The 21,446-nt window shown below is 30.5% G+C and overlaps 2 protein-coding genes across 2 annotated transcripts; one reads left to right on the plus strand and one right to left on the minus strand.

Annotated features, from left to right (window-relative positions):
• The first annotated feature begins 740 nt into the window (after nt 1-740).
• Nucleotides 741-6,127, plus strand: LOC140668463 (uncharacterized). The gene is made up of 5 exons (XM_072897480.1): nt 741-797; nt 1,426-1,534; nt 1,653-1,901; nt 2,032-2,618; nt 2,667-6,127. Exons 1-5 carry the CDS (start codon nt 741-743, stop codon nt 6,015-6,017), a joined length of 4,353 nt encoding a protein of 1,450 aa, XP_072753581.1. The 3' UTR covers nt 6,018-6,127.
• A 225-nt stretch (nt 6,128-6,352) lies between these two features.
• Y-h (yellow-h) lies at nt 6,353-16,029 on the minus strand. Its single transcript, XM_072894942.1, has 7 exons — nt 15,903-16,029; nt 15,765-15,831; nt 13,130-13,376; nt 10,387-10,544; nt 8,824-9,138; nt 7,810-8,059; nt 6,353-7,672 (listed from the first exon to the last, which is right to left on the minus strand). The coding sequence occupies exons 1-7, from the start codon at nt 15,944-15,946 to the stop codon at nt 6,732-6,734; spliced, it is 2,022 nt and encodes a 673-aa protein (XP_072751043.1). The 5' UTR covers nt 15,947-16,029; the 3' UTR covers nt 6,353-6,731.
• Nucleotides 16,030-21,446: the final 5,417 nt, after the last annotated feature.

Consider the following 21,446-nt stretch of genomic DNA (forward strand, 5'->3'; position numbering starts at 1 on the left):
TGAGTTGAAAATTGTCACAATTTTGCAGAATAGCTACGTAGAAAGGAATAATAATAATAATCTTTTTTTCTATTTTTTTTTGAAAAAGATGTCTCGAAAGAGATAAAATGTATATAGAAATATAATATAAAAAATAAAGAAAATTTAAAATATTTCTTATATGTGTGGCTTAAATTATGATGTAATAATATTTTCTTATATCATTTTTTTTTATATCAATTAAAAATAAAATTTAAAAAACTGACAAATAAAAAATTACAATTATAATTAATTAATAGCAACAATGGATTATCTCCTTTAAGATAATCTTTATACAGAGACGTTAAATCAGTTGCAGGTTTTCAGGCAAAGCGTAACTTTATTGTACAAACATTGAACAAATATTTTTGATTTCGGTTAGGTAACATCTTTAAACATAGTTTGAATTTCTTAATTTTTTTATTTAAAATATTAAAACTCTTTGAAAAAGATTCTTGAAATTTTTAATTTAATATTTTCAGTGCGATCGTATATGAAAATGGAGAAAACGAGATATATCGAGATTTTTCATTCATTCATCGATAACAGATAAATGTGCAGTTGTTCTGTCTACTTAACCTATCGGGTTAAGTAGACTACTTTTATTGCAAGAATTTTCGTTAATTCAAACAATTCAAAATTAAAAGCGTCAAGTCAAGAAATGATCGTAAAATCGAAAAATAAGCTTGAGATCGAATTAATTTCGGAACTCTGGCTACGCGATGTCTGGCTTTGTGTCTTTAGAACTGCAAATAATATCGATAAATTTTCTAAGCTTGGTAAATATTATAGTAATGCATCGCCTGTGACAATAGGTCTGTTCGTTTTAGCTGAACCTGACGCACTAGTTGAGAGTTTATCTTTTTCATTTTGCATTGGAAAAAGAAAGACTCTAACTCTGAACTAGTGCAGCCAATTGAGTTAAAACAAACCGACCCATTATCTCATGTGTAGAATGTAAGAATAATTATTATATAAAAATCTTTTATGAATTTCTTGTAATAAAACTTAAAAAAATTATAAATAGCATAAAAATATTTGCATGTGTACACATATTTGGACTATATCACATTGGAAATTTGTCAACACACACACACACACACACACACACACACACACGATTAGGTTTCCAATGTATATATTTATTCAATTATCTAAATTATTATATTGCTATTACGAAAGCTAATGCAATAAATACAATGTAATTAATTAAAGAAAAATCGTGTAACGCAATCAATAAGTTCAAGACTAGTGTAGAGTTATTACGAAAATTAGAAAATTGGACGTATTGAGAGATTTTAATCTTCATTTCATACAGTTTATTTTTTTATTATTATTAATAAATATACTTTATTTCATATATATATCATTTCGTAAACTTAATTTAAATTAATTGTGTTGCATTAGTTTGGCGGCATTTGGAGTTGGTTCAACGGGAATCAGCAGCTAGAAAAGATTTCGAACTTTTCAGTTTCCAATGAATTAGACGTAAAAGATATCGATTGGCTTAAAACGGGTTAGTATTTTACCCACGGGCTAAAGATATAATTTTTTTCTGTTATATTGTACTAATGTTTTTCAAAAATATTCTTGTAATGTTAAAAGCAGAAATTAAAGATGAAAACTCTCTTCAGTTCTATCGTGGATTGAAGTAATTCGATTTGTCATCAACCGTGTCTCGCTTCTTGCGTATATAGTCAACATCTACACGATAGCGACACGAAGATGGCAGAACTTACTTATATTTTGGATGGTGCTCAGTCTTTTAAAAGACATCGCTTTGGAAGTCGTCGTCGTTATCATTACTTTTTTACAATGGTACAAGGGAAGCGTTTCGATATTACTTTTCATCGAGTTCATTATCGAAAAAACAGTATGGTTGGGTGAGTAAGAAATCTGATTGAAAAAGGGAACAAACATATACTAGTTACATAATATTTACATACATAAAGAGTAATAATCGAGCCTTTCTCTTATGTAAATTGATGACTTTTTAATCTTTTTAATCTTCAGTTTTTTCGACTTGCAAATGGTTAACAATCCTCAAATGGTATATGCGGCTGCGAAGAGAAGCGAAAATTCGTAGGTTCACGAGAATCGCACAGAGGAGTGTCGCAAGTATCGCAAATGTTCCCGGAAGAATCGGTCATTCTCTAAACGACGAGTATCTTGATATAGCGACAGTCAGACGGGACAAGTACGGGACAAGTAGTCTATTGAACCTGAACGAGCTTTCAAAGAGATCGTCTAACAAAATAAATTTTGACTTACGGATTTCCAAATCGTTGACGACTTTGATTACCAACGATTATAGTCACGACTCGAACAATACGAACCATTCGAGCACCAATGATTTAAGTGTGACAGAAAAATCGATGAGGATGCTGGGTTTAACTGCGGAGGACGTGATGGATGCGTGCGCCAGAATACAGGAACGATCCTACTGGAGCGAAGAGAACGTAACAACGAAAATGTCCGAAGCAATGGAACAAGTAGTGGTACAGTTTTCCTTACAATTAGAAAAGGATGAAAAAGAAATGGATGATGATGCTTCAGGAAGTAAACAGAAAGATAATGTAGAAAAAATTCCGGATTCTATTTTGGAAAAGAAAGATATAAAAGATTCTCAAATAAAAAATAACAAAAAGAAAAATGAAAAAAAAAGTAATGATACTTTAAAAAGTAAACAGACGATACTAGATGTAGAAAAAGTTGTGGATTGTAATTTGATAAAAGAGGTTATTATACAAAATTCTCATTGTCAGATAGGAATAGAGAGGAGAGAAGAAGAAAGTAATAATAAAATCGTTTCCATTGATAAAAAAGAACAGATCTTGATTGACAAAAAACAAGATGTTTTATTGACAGAAAATGAAGATGTTACATCCGATACAGTGAGTAATCGTGTAAAATCAACGGAGTTTCAGAAACTTGAAGAAGACGCGTCATCAAAAAAGAAGAAAAGAAAAGAAGAGAAAGAAAGACCGGCAAGAATTAAGCATTGTCCTTTGTCTTCTGCCCAGTGCAAAAATGCGAGAAATATGGAAGCCAAGCCATGTGCTTCTCTTATGAAGAAACTGGAGACGAAACTTCGCCCTATTTCTACAAATCAAAAAAAAAAGTGGCTCCATCAACTTGATCGAAAAAAATATTCTTATCGAGTCAAGTTAACGCCAACGCCAACCAGTTCAGATGTAAATAAGGAAGAATCCTACAAGAACTCGAGAACATTATTATGCTCGTGCCATCGTGCCTTAAAACGAAATACTGATACGTCGAGAAACGGGAAATACGCGCAATCAACCGACATCAACGTAAATAAAAATGTAAAACATGACATTGATAGGAAAGAATTCAAACAGTTTGGATCTATCGTTAATGCGCAGAAAGACAAATTAAACGGATGTGGCTCCAGGATGGCGTTCAAGTATTCAGAAGCGTATCGTTTAAGGAAACAGATTCAAAAGTCCCAAGGATCGTCTTCCACAAAACAGACGATTGCTTGGGGAAGTATGTCTTTAGCCCAAACCGCACGACCCTCAGGATACACGAGGGCTATTGCGACTAATAAACCGTCGAGGTTTTATCAGAGGAACGTTCAAACTGAAGCTTGTACTGAATCGAATGATTCTTTGAACGCATATATACGGTATAAATCAGAACGAAGGATACAAAGTAGACAATCGACCGATACACGTTCCATTCACAACACGTCGTTTACGGAAAAAAATTATACGAGATCAGAGAAACGCGAGGCGAAAACTCCACAAGCTTATAATTATAATGATCTTACGTTGTTGAATAAGAAAGGGAAAGCGAGAAGAAGGCACGCGTTGTCGCCGAATCACAAACTATCGAGTGAGGAACGCGAAGCTGTAGAACTGAGAGCTTTAAAGGCTTTCAATCAACTGACTTTGTTGGAAGATAGGAAAAAATTGGAACCGAAAATAATAAATCGCAATTCATCGTTGAATTACAAACAATTAACGACGGAATTTGAAACACCAGAAATCAAAGTTTTTAAATCTTACGACGACCTTACTTCGCTAGAAAAGCAAAAAGAAATAGGTGCAATAAAGGAAGATAATAATTTATCATTGAGTTGCAAACGATCGATTGAAGCGATCGAATCGAGCGCTTTAAAAGTTTGTAACGAGTATACGTTGCTGATAGATAAAGAGAAGCTGAAAACCGAGGGAAAACACGAGTCATCGAAATACGAAAGGCTAAAAAGATACGAGGAAAATGTTGAAACTTCCACGAGCGTTTCTAATCTTCACTTTTCAGAAGTTAATCACGAGGAAAGTAGGATTTTTTCATCCTCCATCGAGATGCGGAGAAACGCTCGTGCAAACAGCAGCTCCGAGCAGCTAAACGAACATTACGCAGGACAAGCGTACATGTCGCTAAATCTCAGGGAAATCACGAGAAACATTGAGTGGACCATTCACCCTCGGGGAATTATATTGACCAATAAGAACTTACAATCAACTTACCATCAATTCTTCTTCGAAAACGGAAGATTCCGCGAAAACCAGCAGCGCGACATCGTCGATGACAATATCGCCAGCACATTGCACAGCGCTTTCTTCTTCAAGTCTGAGATCGTAACGAGGGTCTTCCGTCGCGTCCAAACGAGAATCGGCGAATCTCTCCCGAGTTTCCCGTCCTTCTGGCGCGAGGACTTCAATATGGAATTCGTCTGTCGGGTGACCAACGAAACGGTAGTACAGTGGGATCGAGATTCCACTGGATCTTCTTTCGACTTTGATGTCGAACGGATAACGGCATCGGCGAATGAAAACAACCTTAGAAACTTATCATTCCCCGATGTCAATGGCAATCGCGTTGCTGGAGAGGACAATCGCGAGTTGTGCATAATATTTATCGATCAGGAACAGGCGTCTCACGAATCGGAGACCGCGATTATAGAGGATTCCAGGATGGTTGTCGGATCTCAGGAGAATGCGTCAAGCGTGGAGAATATTGAAACGACGAATATCCTTTTAGTGTGCATATTAAGAGATTTTGGTAGTATCGTTGAAGTATCGGAGGAAAGTGTACGGGACGTCACGTCATCAGTCGAGACAGATCAGATTGAGGAATACGGAGATATAAGTAACGTCGTTGTAAACAACGCCAATTTTCAATTTTCTTCGAACTTTAGCGCGAATGAAACAAGTTCTGAGGAAGAGAATAATAACAGGCGTGAAAATACAGTTTCCTTACGCCAACAGATATTACATTCAAATGACACGTGCTCATTGTCAGATGATGTAGACGTCACGTCATCTGTCAATTTGTTGCAACATGATAATCCTGATAATTTGTCAGATAAAAAATATACTGCAATTGATGCTTCTTCTGAAAAGAAAATACATGATATTAATTTGTCTCTTAAAGACGTTGATAATAATGCGCCACAATTATCTAATAGCAGTAATAATAATAAATTTGATACATTAATTAATAAAAGCGAAAAGAGTATATTTAATCCTGAAAATGCTTTGCAATTGTCTTTCTCCGATTCACTGTCATTTATTAAAGAATATAATTTTAATCAATCGAGATCAGGTAACGAAGAACTGCAAAAACTCACGCAACTTTCGGATAGTGAAATTACATTAGAAAATCAGAAAAGAGAGTTAGTAAAAAATTTAGAAACTACTAATTACGATACGATATCGCAATCTGAGACTGTCGAAACCTCAAATTTATTAAAAACGATGGCACGAGACGATTCAAGAAACGAAGACGAAGGTAAAGATGTTTACGAAAAAGCAAATATATTTTTGACTCATCAATTTTCCAGAATGAATAAAGATGAGAGACTACAAGATGATAGTTTTTATTCTATCTACGAAAGAAACAACGACAGTATGGAAACACTGGTTTCATTGGGAGATGGCAGTCTGATGGAAGAGTTTCCATACAGCACTATATCGCCGGTGCCGGCGCCGGAAACATCTTCTACCAAAAATTCTGCACATTCTCAATAACGAGAGCTGTGTAAATCATTTGTCTGACTATTGACAATTTTAATCACACACAATAATGTAGGAAAGAAAGATACCTAATGTAAAATAACAAGCTTAAATAAATTGTAATTTTCCGCTATTAAAAATCATAGACGTATTTTTTACTATTCGTCACAATTTCAAAAAAATTATATAGATACTACAATAGTATTTGAAAAAAAAATTTAACAAATTTGGTTACAAAATATTTTTATAATTATTATATTATAAATAAAGGAAAAAACATCTTTATTTAATATACTTTAATTAATATACAGAGTTTTTCAGAATTCTAGGATACAGAATGCATAGCGTGCTTGTCCGTATCAGAAGAAGAAGCAACTTTCTCTCAGCAAAAATGTCCAAGTACTTATCAATAATTTTCGAGTTATAAGCAATTGAAAAAGACGGATTTTTCACAAACTAAACTTTGTAGAATTAAAAGATTAAGCACACGTATATGCCATAAATTTTATGTATGATATAGTCTAGTAAAAAAAAAAAATTGTTAAATTGCGCTATAATAGTATTTAAATAATGTGCTACATATTTATATTATACAATTTATATTACACAAAGACGCATATTCACTGAATCATTTAATTTATCATATTTTATAACTCGCGCGAATTATCAGAAATACAGAATATACAGAATAACTTAAAAAGAGAAAGAGAAGAAAATTCTAGCAGGATTTCAGCAATTATCGTCGAGGCTCGGATCTGAGTCAGGAACTACATAATTAGGATCGCAAACGGTATCTCTGACAGCATCTTTGACTTTTGCTTTAAATATCCTATAATTAATATTTCCACTGTTCAGAGTACCGTACAAATACATTGGCAACCGATTCGAAAGCAGCCACACACTTTGTTCCAGCTCGTGATCCACTTTAATGTCGTTGGGAAATACCAAGGACACGTTGCTGGTCCCAATCACACCCAAATTCTGCGGTATATACTCCTTTCTGGTATCCCAGCACCACACTGAGTCTCTTGTGACCATGTTGAAGAACATGACACCGTTCAAATCGATCGCGGATCCCGAAGAATGACCATAGTCCTTAGCCCTGGGTCGACCGACGGGCATAAACTCCTCCACGTTTCGATCCACGGTTCTCTTGTCCCTGAAGATCGACGTGGACACAGCAAACTCTCGAAAACTTGACATCGGATGAAAAAATAACGTTCTGTCGCCGCGAACATCAACGGGACTGAGCGCAAGCCCGAATATTCCGTCGGTCCATTGAAATTTTATACCGTGCAATTCGTACCTGGACGCTAGAGGATCGGGATAGAAAAAGTGATGCTCGACTCGGAAAGCGGTATCCTTGAAGAAGTCATACACCACGATACCGTATCGCCATACGTCACTTAGATAAGCCACTGCGGAGCCGCAGTCATTGTTTCTGATGTCTACCACGATATTGATGTACAAGGAATCTTGTTTGATCTGTTCGTCTGGCAGGGTGTATTTTCTGATGAGATGGTCAGTGCGCAAATCGAAGATAAATATAGCAGGCGGGCATGTTTGCTTGGACCTTCTGGCGAGTTCCGTCTTACCGGAGTCGAGGATCCATAGCCGATCGCATTCGTCCACTTGGACTCGAAAGACCGATGTTAATCCGTCGCAATTTCCTAGAATTACGTAGAAAAACACGTAGAATAAAAAAATTTTCATATCATTCACATATACATATTGAATTGATTCATATCACATATACTATACATAGAATAAGACTCTATATTATATTCGATATATATACATAAATAACCTAGCTGATGCCACTCCCAATTAGGATACGGTCTTAGTTTGGGATTCCTTTTCTTGGAATGTCTCGGCACGGTAGCCAGAGTCACCGGTATGCCATTCTTCCATTTTGGTAAAGTAATAAAGACTTTATCCCGCCAGACATCTAGGCCGAGAGGCAAATTATTTTCCGCGATATATTTGCCCTCGAATATAGCGTTATCTCTTGCCTCGATATTGTCGAATTCAAAATCAATCATAGACCAGGCGTACATCTATTAGAAAAAAAATGATAGATTGTAAATAAGGAACATTGTCCAAAAATCTTTAATATCTTCAATATGATAGCTATCTCGAATTGTAACTATCATATATCACAAGATAACTTATATCGTCAGCAAAAAGAGCATACTCCTATAAAATTCACTTTATGTAAGATAAACTCTTTAGAAATTTTTTAACTGTTTTGATATATCATATTGTTCGAATTATCAATTAATTGAAATGTAAAAGAAGCATTTTATAGAATTATTGACAAATGAAATAGATATGTATTATCACAATTATACACGTCATTGATTCATTATCTCTATAGAATCTTAATTTATTCACTTAAATATTTCTGTTTTTATAGCAAAATTAGAAAATAATTCGTAAAGTACTATAAATGATTTAAACGCATTCGGAATAATTTATAATTTATAATAATTTATATAAAATTCGGGAATTTATTGTTATATCTCGTATGATATGAAAACACACATTATAAGAATTAACATGAACCTAATATATATAATAAATATTAAAATATAAACGTTATATCAGAATAATAATATCAGAATACATATCAATAGTATAAATAAAATTTTTTTGTTATGACAAAACTTAATCGTGAATTATAATGAGCTTCAATTGTGCAAGCTGTAGCGAGCGTTTTTCTTCACTTTTAACGTCATAATATGAAATCTGCTGACGCAGATATTGCGGAATTTCAGACATTCTCGCCTAAAAATTTTGCAATAAAAAACGTTGCACTCACTAGTTCCATAGCTGGGCCAACGTAGTCATCCGCAATGTACCCCGGCTCGAAACCGTCGCCGAAATCATGAAAATCCAATTGATTGATCGAATGAGGATCCGTGTAAAATTTATTGATAGCTCTTCCAGCATGCCTCAAAAGATCGCTTGTTCCCAAGTTGGAAGTAGAAATTCGATGCCTTGTTAATTGCGGTGTCGATCCATAAAGATTGTCAATGTTCCCGGATTTCTTCCCCGGCGAATTTCCGTAAGAATCACAATTTTGCGAGTCAGCATTTTCATCGTAAGCCGATATAGAATCTCTATAATTGATGGGCTGTGACCGATTGACACGCGACAAATGATCATTAGATATACTAATTAATTAATTTAGTCGAAGAATTTAATCCGATTTTAAAATGTAAATAATAACTTATTGTTAGATTTATTCACGCGCCTATCTACCTACTTATTGTTAGAGAGTCAATGACATATAGTATTATACAAAAACGCACAGAGATATGTGTTTCAAAACTTAAAAGTTTTTTTTAAAATAAGGAGAGTTACGTACATGTAAAATATGCTGATTTTTGCCCAAAAAGTGTAACGTAAGTTATATATATTTTCTTATTATTATTTAATTATTTATATTATAGTTTAGTTTTATAATTTATTTTACCAAAAACTAAAAAACATTTAAAATAGAAATATTTTAGAAATGCTAAATCTAACGTAGCAAAATCAATATAATGTAAAAATTAAAAAATAAATAGTCAATTTATTCAAAGAATTTTAAGTCTCATCAGATGCAACTGTATACATTGTACAGTTTTAAATATCTTAAAATGGACTTGCACTACCATAGAGGTTCCACCTAAAGGCATGTTATTTTTATAATAGACCTTTGCCTGGAGCCCTATAAGTAGTTACTTTTCGTATTATACTGTGTATTATAGTATTATAGTGTTTCGTTTATAGTGTTTCGTTTTATTCGTCATCAAAATTTTAATCTAGTCAGTTTCTTGGTTGATCGGGGTCCTCTAATGTTTATGTAATGGTCGAAATATCTATTCCTATATCTCTTTTTATGTTTTTGAAATTTTCTCCTCAACATTTAATTATTTTTATAAGCTGCACATCTGATGAGACTTAAGATTCTTGAATAAATTGACTATTTATTTTTTAATTTTTATATTATATTGATTTTGCTATGTTAGATTTAGTATTTCTAAAGGGTCTCATTTTAAAGTGTTCCTTTAGTTTTCAGTAAAAGAAATTATAAAACTAAACTATAATATAAATAATTAAATAATTGCAAAATCGACACTAATTGAATTACTATTAAAAGTGACTTATTCCCCTTTAAGGCAAATTTTGATCACTTTCCCACGGGCTTAGATCAATAAAATTGTTATTTTCATATTCAGCAAAATCTGTAAGAATCTCTAAATATCTATAATAAGTTATAGATTACACTTTCTGGACATCTGAAAAATCAGCACAATTTATCCACTCTCCTTTAAGAGCCAGATTCTCTAAATATTTATTTTTTTATATTAAAGCCGTTTTCTCTCGTTTTTCTTACATGCATCGAAGAGAATTGTGAAGTCGAAATAGATGGAGTTAATGGCAACGCAGGTGCTTGAAGCTCTCTAGATAAGATGTTGGGACCCGTATGAACCGCTAATTTTGGATCACTTAATAGCGATATTGATAACAACCATGGTAACATGTTCGCCATATCTGTGGAACAAAATTTTAGACTATATCTTCTTCCTTTAATAGACTGTACATACATTCTAATAAAACGCCAAATTGTCAAATTATTGATTAAATCTGTCATATAATTATACTCTTATAAATGGAACGAAAGAGAATATATGAAAGAAGATAGAAGAAGATAAATGTTCTTCGTAAAATTAGAAATTGAGTGAAATTTTCGCAACGTACATACGAGTATATCGAAACTTTCTGGAACATTATCTCCTTTCATATGCTTTATCGAGGTAAGTGGACTTTTGCATTCGCAAAGTAATTGCCTACATTTGATGCATACATCGTATGCTCAATTAGATATTAATTATTAAATTATCTGTCAACTTGCGACATATAATGATAACGAATGAAATAACGGGGCGCGTATTATTCACTGACATAAATATATGAAAGCAGAAAAGTGATTTACAAAGATGAGTCTGCATCATTCCTTACTTACTTCGCGAACGATTACGGTTGTTTCGCGACGTCTAATTCGGAATCCTGCGAGAACGGATTTAAACAACGAGAGACTATGACGAATATGAGCTTTCGCCCTAACAATACACTACTGTTAGAGATGCTAGCGCGAGGAAGAGATAAGTGCTCAAGATGGCACCATGAATGTTACGCGACTACCATATTCACCATCCGGGTCGTAAGTGTGTCTTGGAGATCCTACGAAAGGAGAGAATGGCGAATCCCTTCTCCCGAAGATGATTTTCCCTCTCGTTCGTATTGCGACTCAGGGCTCCAGTCGCGGTATAGGTCATTGGCGGACAGGCGGACGGGTTCATGGGAACTCGCGCATCTGCTCGTAAAACTGCATCACTGCATCGAGAATAAGAATCGAGGACATCGAACCGAAATGCGCTCGGCATCTTCGATTCTTCGGTTCAATAATGAAAAAGGCGTACATAACTTGTCACATTTTTTTTTTTTTTTTTTTTTTTCTTCGTTATTTCAACCATCCATTGAGGATGTTGTGTGAGCATGTTAACTGCTCCATGAAATTTTTGACAATTGTCGATTTTTTGAAAATTTCAAGAATTTCATTTTGAATTAGTATATTAAAGCACATTTAGAATTTTAAATTAATTATTAAAATATATAATTTTTTCATTATAACTTATTTTAAATATGCTCTCATAGATGGAAGTATACATATTTTAAAAACTATTTTATTCTAGACTATTTTAATCTCTGGGCATTATAAAAATAATAACTATTCTGTGCATTGCGCGAGCATTTTTTTGTCGAAGACGCTGGCGCTGATCACTTTGCAGCACTGGCAAGAGTTATAATTACATTTTTTACGAGGCAATATCGGGCGTTTCTTTCTTCGATCTGTTATCGCGCCTTCTCAAGTGAAACTCGTTTGAATTTTACGTGGTAACAACGGTGCGGAATTCGTGTTTGTTCGTAATTCAATTGCTCGCATATTTTACATAAAAAATATAATATCGATTTCAAGTTCTGCGCGTGTCTAGTTTCTGAAACTTGTCATCTTAAAAATGTATGCGTTATACGTCAAAACATTGACAAAAGTATGAAAAATTCGTACACTGCTCTACTATTTCTTCTGAATATCTGTGCAATATTTAAGCATAATTCTCTTAACGCGGTTTGGAAATTACTTAAGTTTAAAATTTGTATTGATTTTTGTAGAAAATTATTAAACATATTGTAACACTTATTGATAAATTTTACAAGAAAAGACACAAGCAAAATTTTATATAGATTCATTTACTCGTTTGGTAATACAGTATAGAGGAGGCAGCTTGAATGACCTTGACATATATTGTCATAATTTGTTCATAATTCTCGAGTAACTTTCAAACAATTTTAATCGTCGCTCGTTGTTTATTAAAAAGTTATAATAAGTAAAAAGAGTTTAATGAATAAAACATATTCTTCCGAATTTTCTAACACACCGTATAGATGAAATTGCAATAAGTAAACATTAATTTAGTTTTGTAGATAGGATTTTCTGTATCACATTTTAATAAATGTAAATGCCTGAAGGTTATTAAAGAGTCATGACCTTGACAACATATGTCAAGGTCAAGCTCACTTTAGTTGCCTCTCTCTTATACTTATATAATTATCATATATTGTTTTTTATTTTCCTTGCTTTCTTACGATTCAAGATTGAAATTGTTTACCAAAATGCCTAAATATGATTGAATAAGATACAATTTATAAAAATATAAGACAATAATAACATATTATTTTATAATTAGAAATTGTTACTAAAATTATTTATTAATCTTTTATATATTATTAGGATTAATAGTTAAAAAAAAAAGTATAACGAATAAATATCGGTATTATATATATATATATATATATATATATATATATATATATATATATATATATATATATATATATATATAACAGATTGCATTATATTATATATTTAGAATTTAACATTATTTTTAATCAGTTTATTATTTTTTATTTCATTGATCTATTATATAAATTTAAATGCTGATTATAAGCTAAATATACGATTGCATATATCTTCTTTGCTAGTTATATAAATTCTACGCTGACATTCGAAAACTCACGATTTCTGCGGAGCAAATCATATTGCTGAAGTTTTATGCGGTCCCGGAAATCACGCTGAAACGTCAGACTAGAATCATCCCTGAACAGACTAGAATCATCGCCGAAAGTATAATCAGCAGAAGCATACAAGTAATCGTCAGTGCAATTTATTCTTCTTGGGAGCATCCATAACCGTCGGAATGGTAACCATTCGTTTCTTTTCACGTCGATACTTTTCTTTTTCCTCATCGCCATGATGCCATATGCCTGAAAACAATGAATCGTGAACTAATTACGCAAAAATTAAAGTATCAAAAAACGAAGTATATAAGATTTATATCATAAATAATTGTATTATGATATGTCACAGATATGGACATTGTCTTCAGAATGTTGCGCAAAAATGCAAAAAGAGCGAGACATAAATGCCGTCACGTCAAACACAATTAATTCTGCGATTCGGAAATGCGTGAGATATGTACATTCAATTATGCAGAATAAATAATACTGATGATAAGTAGCATAATTTCCTATACAATTAATAATTGTAGATTTTTATATAACGAGATTATATCTTTTACAATTTCTACATAAATTATATATATTAATTAGATAGGTTAGCACATATTATTAAAAGTACAAGTATTATATATATATTTAAAAAAAGTACATAAAATATCAATTAAAATCAGAAAATCAATGATGTACTTATATCTTGTCATTCTTTAATATATTGCATATATTTGTACGCATTATTAATAATTTAATTAATTAAATGTTACTTATATATTATATATTATATATTATATATATTATAAATTATATATATATATATATATAATTATATTGCTGAATTAAATTTTTTTAGAAATCATAAAATGCATATATGACGTAAAATTGTAATTTTCATAATTTTAAGTCGAGCAACTGCCTGTACTACCATACGCTTTTTCTTTTACGTTCTGGCAATTGCGTAAATGTTTCGATAATTTCGTGATTACGCAGCGGAACTTGCGTTATTTGATGCAAAAACGTGCACTCTGTCGACAGAACCCTATTATTTGTTTCTACGTGTGAGAAAGAGAAAGAAAACCGTAATTTTATACTCAATTAGAATTATAATTCGCTAAAAAATGCACAAGCAAAATCCCAAAATTATAAACTCTTTTAGAATAGACAAAACTTAAAAATCAATTACGCTATCACTTCATGCCTTTAGATATGGCTATCTCGATCAATGTAAACTATTAAACATTTTTTAAAATAATTGCTTCTTAATTATATATATGTATATTTAAACTGTTACTTTAAAGTAATATATAGTAATATAAAGTAATATATAATATAAAATATAGATTCTCCTTGAATGAATAAAAACGGATACAATATTATAAATTGTATGGATCATATTTTATAATTGTTATGTGATTATATGAGTTTGCACTTAGAGTTTGAAATTAGACGTTAGCTTTACTGTACTAAGAACAAACGCAATTCAGCTCTCTCAAAGCAATTATAATCCAATTACTTATCTTAATTGGAGTAATAATTCTAAAGTATCTGTGGATTTTAATTACATATGTAATATATTCGTAACATTTAAGTTAAAGATTGTAAAAGTCTTTTATTAATCTTATTTTCCACATTGGATAATCTAAAACTACAATATTTATGTTTTGCTGTTCATTATATGTTTATTATACACTACGCAAAAAAATTAAAGAGCCACTTTCTTCCATATAAATAAGGCCAATTCTCAAGTAGTTGCAACTTCCTTAAAAATAATTGGAATAAGATCAATAAAAAAGTGTTTCAAAGCTTGAAGTTTCTAGTTTTAGAATCTTTAAATAAATTTTAATTCTTCCTATTCGTTACAAAATTACATTGTAAGAAAGCAACGTCCGTCGATTGAACATATTTTTCAAAAATTTGTCCAAGAGAATAACGAATTAAAGAAAATCCTAGCACAATTTCATTAATTAGGCGTTAAAGAGTAGAGGTTTAGCTTTAATATATTTTTTTAATAAATGTTCCATAATTTTTATTTACCGAGATATTTATTATTAAAGCAAAATTGAGCTATAGACTTTGAACGTTCATAACTAATAAAAAAAGTAATCATACAATAATGATTAAAAAAGCAATTTGAAGTTAGCACTTTAAAATGCTCCTATCGGTTTTTTCAATCATTATTCATTTTTAAAACGTAATTGTTATTTAAAAATCAAGTAAAAATTGCACTTTTATCTTTTTTTATTTAAATCAATAAAAGTTAACGAAAAAACGCTAAGATTGTCATGAACTCTACAACATTTACAAGTAAAAAGCATTCCAATTACTCGTACAAAAGGCCGAAATATTAAATTTTTTTTCAAAAACTTAAATTAATGATTATTGTACGATCATTTTCTCGATTAATGCAGAGGTAAATGTAAAAGAAATTTAATGTACGTATCGTTTAAATCCTCATAAGAATCATATAACTGTGTAAACAGGAATTTGATAAAGTTTGCAATTACGCTCATTAGTTCCACACACGTTAGCTATGCACGTTTCTTCTATGACGCGACATATTTGCAACTCAAGCTCACGGTCGTCGAAACGTTCTTTCTCTCATCAGAGAGGACATACAACACGAGAGTGAATTTACATTACCTGAAATAGTACGGCGTGGCGCGGCGCTTCGTTCCGATGACTCGTTCCGCAAGCGAAGCAAGACGTTCTTTATAATTTTTAGCACATAAATACCACTTTCCACCGGAAATTAAGAATACTTTCTGCTTTTGCACTTACTTCCTTTTACGCCGAGCTGACGCCAAACATTTCATAAGCAACATCAATACTCGGATACGTCGTAATTAACATCTTGTATTTACAAAGGATATGCAAATTCGCGGAAATTTGAGTATCAATATCCTGATCATCATTTTTGTAATTATATAAATTATATTGTTATTATATTATATAGATTATTCATCATTATAAGTAATAAGCAATCAATAAAAAAAAGTAAGAATTATTTTATGTATATATCACTATTTCTTGTTGTAATCTCATCTCGGTAGAATTATGTCCAAAATTAATAATTAAAAATTATAAATAATTATAATATGCAATAATTGGTTAGACACTTGGCTAGAATAACGAGTTGTTACTCCGATACTCTTACAACACGCACTGTGCTTCTTTGCTAAAGTATCGCGATTTATTACTTTTACCGCACACCCTCTCCATATCACAGCTGTGGATCGTGAAATTTATTACTTTCTTCCCATTTTTCAATACTTAATGATTATTCATTAAATATAAATAAGGAAAATAAATTATTTGTACATGATCTCTACGTATAATTATGTATAATATAATAAAGTAGCATATAGCGCGCATTATACCTATTATTATTATTTTATTATTATAATTATTAACTATTTGTTTATTTTATATTATTTATATTATATTATTTATATAAATACATATTAAAAGATTTACAATCTTTATCATATAGATGAAGGCAACATGCCCCGATTGAACTTGATATTAAGAATCGCATTTGATATTAAGAAAACTGTCAAAATATGCAATAACAGCCTTTTAGCATAAGCATAGAAAATAAGTGTATTTATTATTACAATTTCTTCATTTTTTTAAAGCAGTTGCATCAAATGAATAAAATCGCTTATATACCTACTAGGTATTCACCCCTTCGATATTCGAGATGTCAAATTACGATCTTCTCTCAATGACAGATCCTCATTGATACGAAATAAGTCTGTCATTTGTACAATACACGTCAAGATTATCAATCAACATATTTCGATTCTTACTTAATGGTTAAATGAAGAAATTAAATATAATTTATTCATTTATTCATTTAAGTAAGAATTGAAGTGATAGAAAACCAACTTATCGTTTTGTTGCGATCTTTACTAATAATAATTATTTCTATAATAATACTTAAAGATAAGATTAAATATACATATATTTCGTCTGACGCATAATTATCATTCCACTTTTCAATAATCTAAATATAATTCAAATTGAAAACACATAGTAAAATCATTGAATGACAAAATATTTTATAACAAAAAAGACTTGTGATACATTAATCACTTAAATAATAAATGCATAATTAGAAATACTTGAAAATACTTGTAATTTAATATTCTGTATATATATGGCATAGTACGTAAAATATTTTGACATCAATGAATTAACAATAATACATTATTCAATCTTAGCGGCAAGTAGTGCGTTATTGTTTGCATGCTCGACCTTATTATTATTTGCACAACTCGAGCAAGAAATTGGTGATGCGAAACGCTTCGTCTATTGTTGAATGCTTTTTGCAAACGCGATTGCAACTATCGAAACATAAATCACTATAATTATTAAAATTATTGAACTATTTTTTTTTATAAACAACAGGAAATTGTATTGTATGACAAAATTTGTCGCTTCTATTTTTACTTGGAATAATGAATGATCGCTTTCGTAAAGACTTATTATCATACACTTATGACAATTCTTCAATCACCGATTCTTACGTATAATAATTATTTATCTAACAAATACTTAGAGTCAAATATATTTTGTTCAATAATCTTTAAATTTTTTCTTAAAATGCAAGCATAAATTAATTATTAATTAAACGATTGCTATATCGATAACGATTTTTCATTACTTTAATCTTTCGATTTTGTGATTCATATTATTATGCGTATACTTTATATCAACAATGAAAATGTGTGAACATATTTGTAGCGTATGATTTCGGTCCCATGCCATATAAACAGATCATGTTTTTCATATTACTCTCTTACAATATAATAAAGTGTGTATATTTTGTGTGATTATTTCGATTGGGAGTACAAAGTATCGAGCGTACAAGTGCGGGAATGTCGTTAAAATGTCGCACGTTTCAATTAACGGATTTGATTACCAAACTTTCGAATAATAGATTTTAATAATGGATACATGGATATATCGTGTCCATAATATAATTAATATGCAGCATATTTGAGATACTGTTGGTAATTTAAAATGCCATAAAAAATTGATGTTTTTATGGTGCTATTCATCAACAAATGTTAAAATTAGAAATAATATTAACAATACATCTGCCAGAAATGTTAATACTTTATTATATCTGTTCCGAGCAAGTTTGTATATAAGTTTGAAAATCAAAACTTTTTTATGTAAGTATTAAATTTTCGTATTCAGCAACTTAAAAACTATAAGAAAGTATGTGTAACTTACGTTACACTTTCAGGGCAAAAATTAGCACATTTTATCCACTCTCCTTTAAAATAAAATTAATAAAATGAACCAGAGGCGACTTATTCAGACCGAGAAGCACAGCAGAGACAAGACAAACAACCGACATATAACTAATAGAATATAGTGATTAATTCGAATAAACGTTCAACGTCAAAAATCATAAATCACAAAATAATAGATTTTAACATTATACATACAAAAGACACGCATCAAAACAATATTATATCAAATCTTCGATAGGTTGTCAATAATTGTTAAATATGATTTATTCAATTTTACAGTATCGCTCTGGAGATTCAAGGCATTTTTTGGCGTTTTACATATATGAATCAACTCAGATGATTTCTTAATGCTTAATTGTTTTAATTTTATTATTCAGTAATATCGAGAGCCTTTAATTTAGTTAATTTATTTTTCTAATTTGAAATACATACGTACCTAAGATGCTAGTGTAATATATGTAATGTATGTAACATATACTTTGAATATTTGTTGCCACATAAACCTTCTCAGCCAAATGATGAACATGAGAGACATTTCTTTTGTGAAAGAAATTTTAGTGACGTTCGATGTAAATTATGTACAGGTGATGTAACTCCAATGTACTTATGTAGGGATTGCACTGGATGCACAGTGAATGTGCTTCGACAGCGATAATAATGTGTAATTATTGCAAATAAAAAATATTAATCAATTTAGAATACACTATTCCAAATTGATTGTTTTATGTTGAAATAAAGTTAGCTAGATAATCATAGATAAAGCAATTTTTCTCATCTAGATAATAATAGAAGGTATTATACAGCTTTATTTTAGGTAAAAAATGTGTTATCTGGCTTAAATTATTTAAAATAATGGTAGGAGTCAGCCAAAGTACTCAGCATTTATTGTTAGTAAGCGCTTTATAATTCTTTAATGTTTGGGGCTTATACATTTAGATTTAGATCAATCATATTAAAGAATCAGCACTATTAAACGCTATAAGTTCTGCTGAACGCAGTTGCTTTGTAAACTGGAACGCTCAGTATACATTATATTCCATCAGTGATGCTAGATTTGGTTGAGACGCTAATAATATTTTTCTTAATTATGTTTTCATTTTTCCTTAATTTTTTCTTAAAACAATGTTATCTTAAAATGATTCAAATAAAATGCTTTATATTTTAATCTATGATTTAGATAAATTTGAAATAAATCATCTTTATCCTATCTGAGATGAAATTAGAAAGATTTAATGTTTTATTTTCCCTTTATTTTCCAGATAATTTCAACATTACCTACCCGAAACACTGTCCAAATTATCGATACTTTTCCAATTTTAATTATTTAGGTGTTAGTTTTTGATTCTTACTTTCTAAGAAATAAGAAATGTGTTAAGTTTTTATTTTTCTATAATAAATAATAAATGATTTGTTTGTGTCTATCAAGAGTGTTTTATATTTCACTAAGAGTCGGTTTTTACAAAATTTACTTTAATATCGTTAATTACTTTATTAATTAAAATTTCAATAATCTTTAATCAATTTTTTTAATGTAAATGAAAAATTTTATATTTAAACTAAAATTTTCTATTTAATAAAATTCCAAATACATTTTCCAATATATATACTTTGTTACGACTTTTTTCATAAATTTAAAATTAATTAAAATGACGGACAATTTATACATATTTTGAATAAAATTCAATTTATATATTTATACTTTACATTTAAATCCATTTTATAATAAAATTCTTAATCTCGATTTAAATTAAAGTCTTTATCCTTTTTTCTTGGATTTATTTATATAAAACGAAGATATAACTTAAATCAAGATTAAACTGATATTGGAAAAACGGGCTGTAAAAGCAAATTGGTCCCAGACCAAAGGGTATTACCTATTATAATAGTCGAAATACCCTTACTCCGCTTTTGAAAAAAAACCTATTGGGACTTTTTAGAAAAAAATGGAATATTTAAAAAAAATTCGATATATTTTGGTATATATAGCGTGTTAGAAAAGTCTAGAAACGGTGAAATATCTCGAAAATGAAACGTCTCTGAGAAAAATGTTTCGAACCAAAGTTGTAGGGTTTTAAAAATTCTATTCAATGATCATATCCGTTTGACCTTGAGTGGTCAGGTTGAGGTTAAGGCCAACATGATTTTTTTAAATGGAACATTCTATATGTTATTGCATATTCTTGTAGCTTATCTCGAGAGCTTTCCAAAACACTATAATAAAATGTTTTTTCATTAAACACTTTTCGAGTTATAAGGCTTTAGAGTTGCAATATTTTGACATAAAATACAAGATATCTTGTAAAATATTCATTTTTCGATTGTCTTACCCTAATACTTTTATGCACAGAATAATGAGACAAATCAATTGGCGTAATTAAAACACATAATGATGTTAAAGTAAAAATGTGTAACTGCTAGTTGCAAATTCAGATTTTTTCTTAAAGATAACTATGTGTTTTATATCTCCAATATACTCAAAGTTTTTCAGATTTTTTCAGAGCGAGAGATTTCCGAGAAGAAAATTAGTATACGAAAAGTAGTAGATTTTTTAGCCACCTAGGAAAGAGGGAGGCGCTAAGGTGATAGAACTTACTTTTTTCAGTATACAAATAAGTCTCAATAGCTTTTTTTTTGAAAAGCGGAATAAGGGCATTTCGACTATTATAATAAATAATACCCTTTGATTTTAGAGCTATAAAATAAAGCTAGTATTCCAAATATGCTGCACTTCGTCTACATGTTACGTATGTATAGACGCATGTTGTATGAACAATTTGATTACTTACGTAGTAAGAACTATTACAGACACGCACAGTTTTTAATTCATGATTTCAATCACATAATCAACAGAAAATCAGTATGTTTCTTCTGGTTAATTAAATTTTATACAAAACTTACTTTTTTATTTATTAAATAATTAATACCAATCGTATTATTCAATTGTTTCTAATTAATAGGTTCGTTAATTTTTGTCTTATTCTTCATTTTTATGATAATATTCTATGATAATATCTAACTTCATTATCTATGATAATAATTATCATGATCGTCATTAGTG

The sequence above is a fragment of the Anoplolepis gracilipes genome, chromosome 1 (genome assembly GCF_047496725.1).
Source record: "Anoplolepis gracilipes chromosome 1, ASM4749672v1, whole genome shotgun sequence".
NCBI lineage: Eukaryota > Metazoa > Arthropoda > Insecta > Hymenoptera > Formicidae > Anoplolepis > Anoplolepis gracilipes.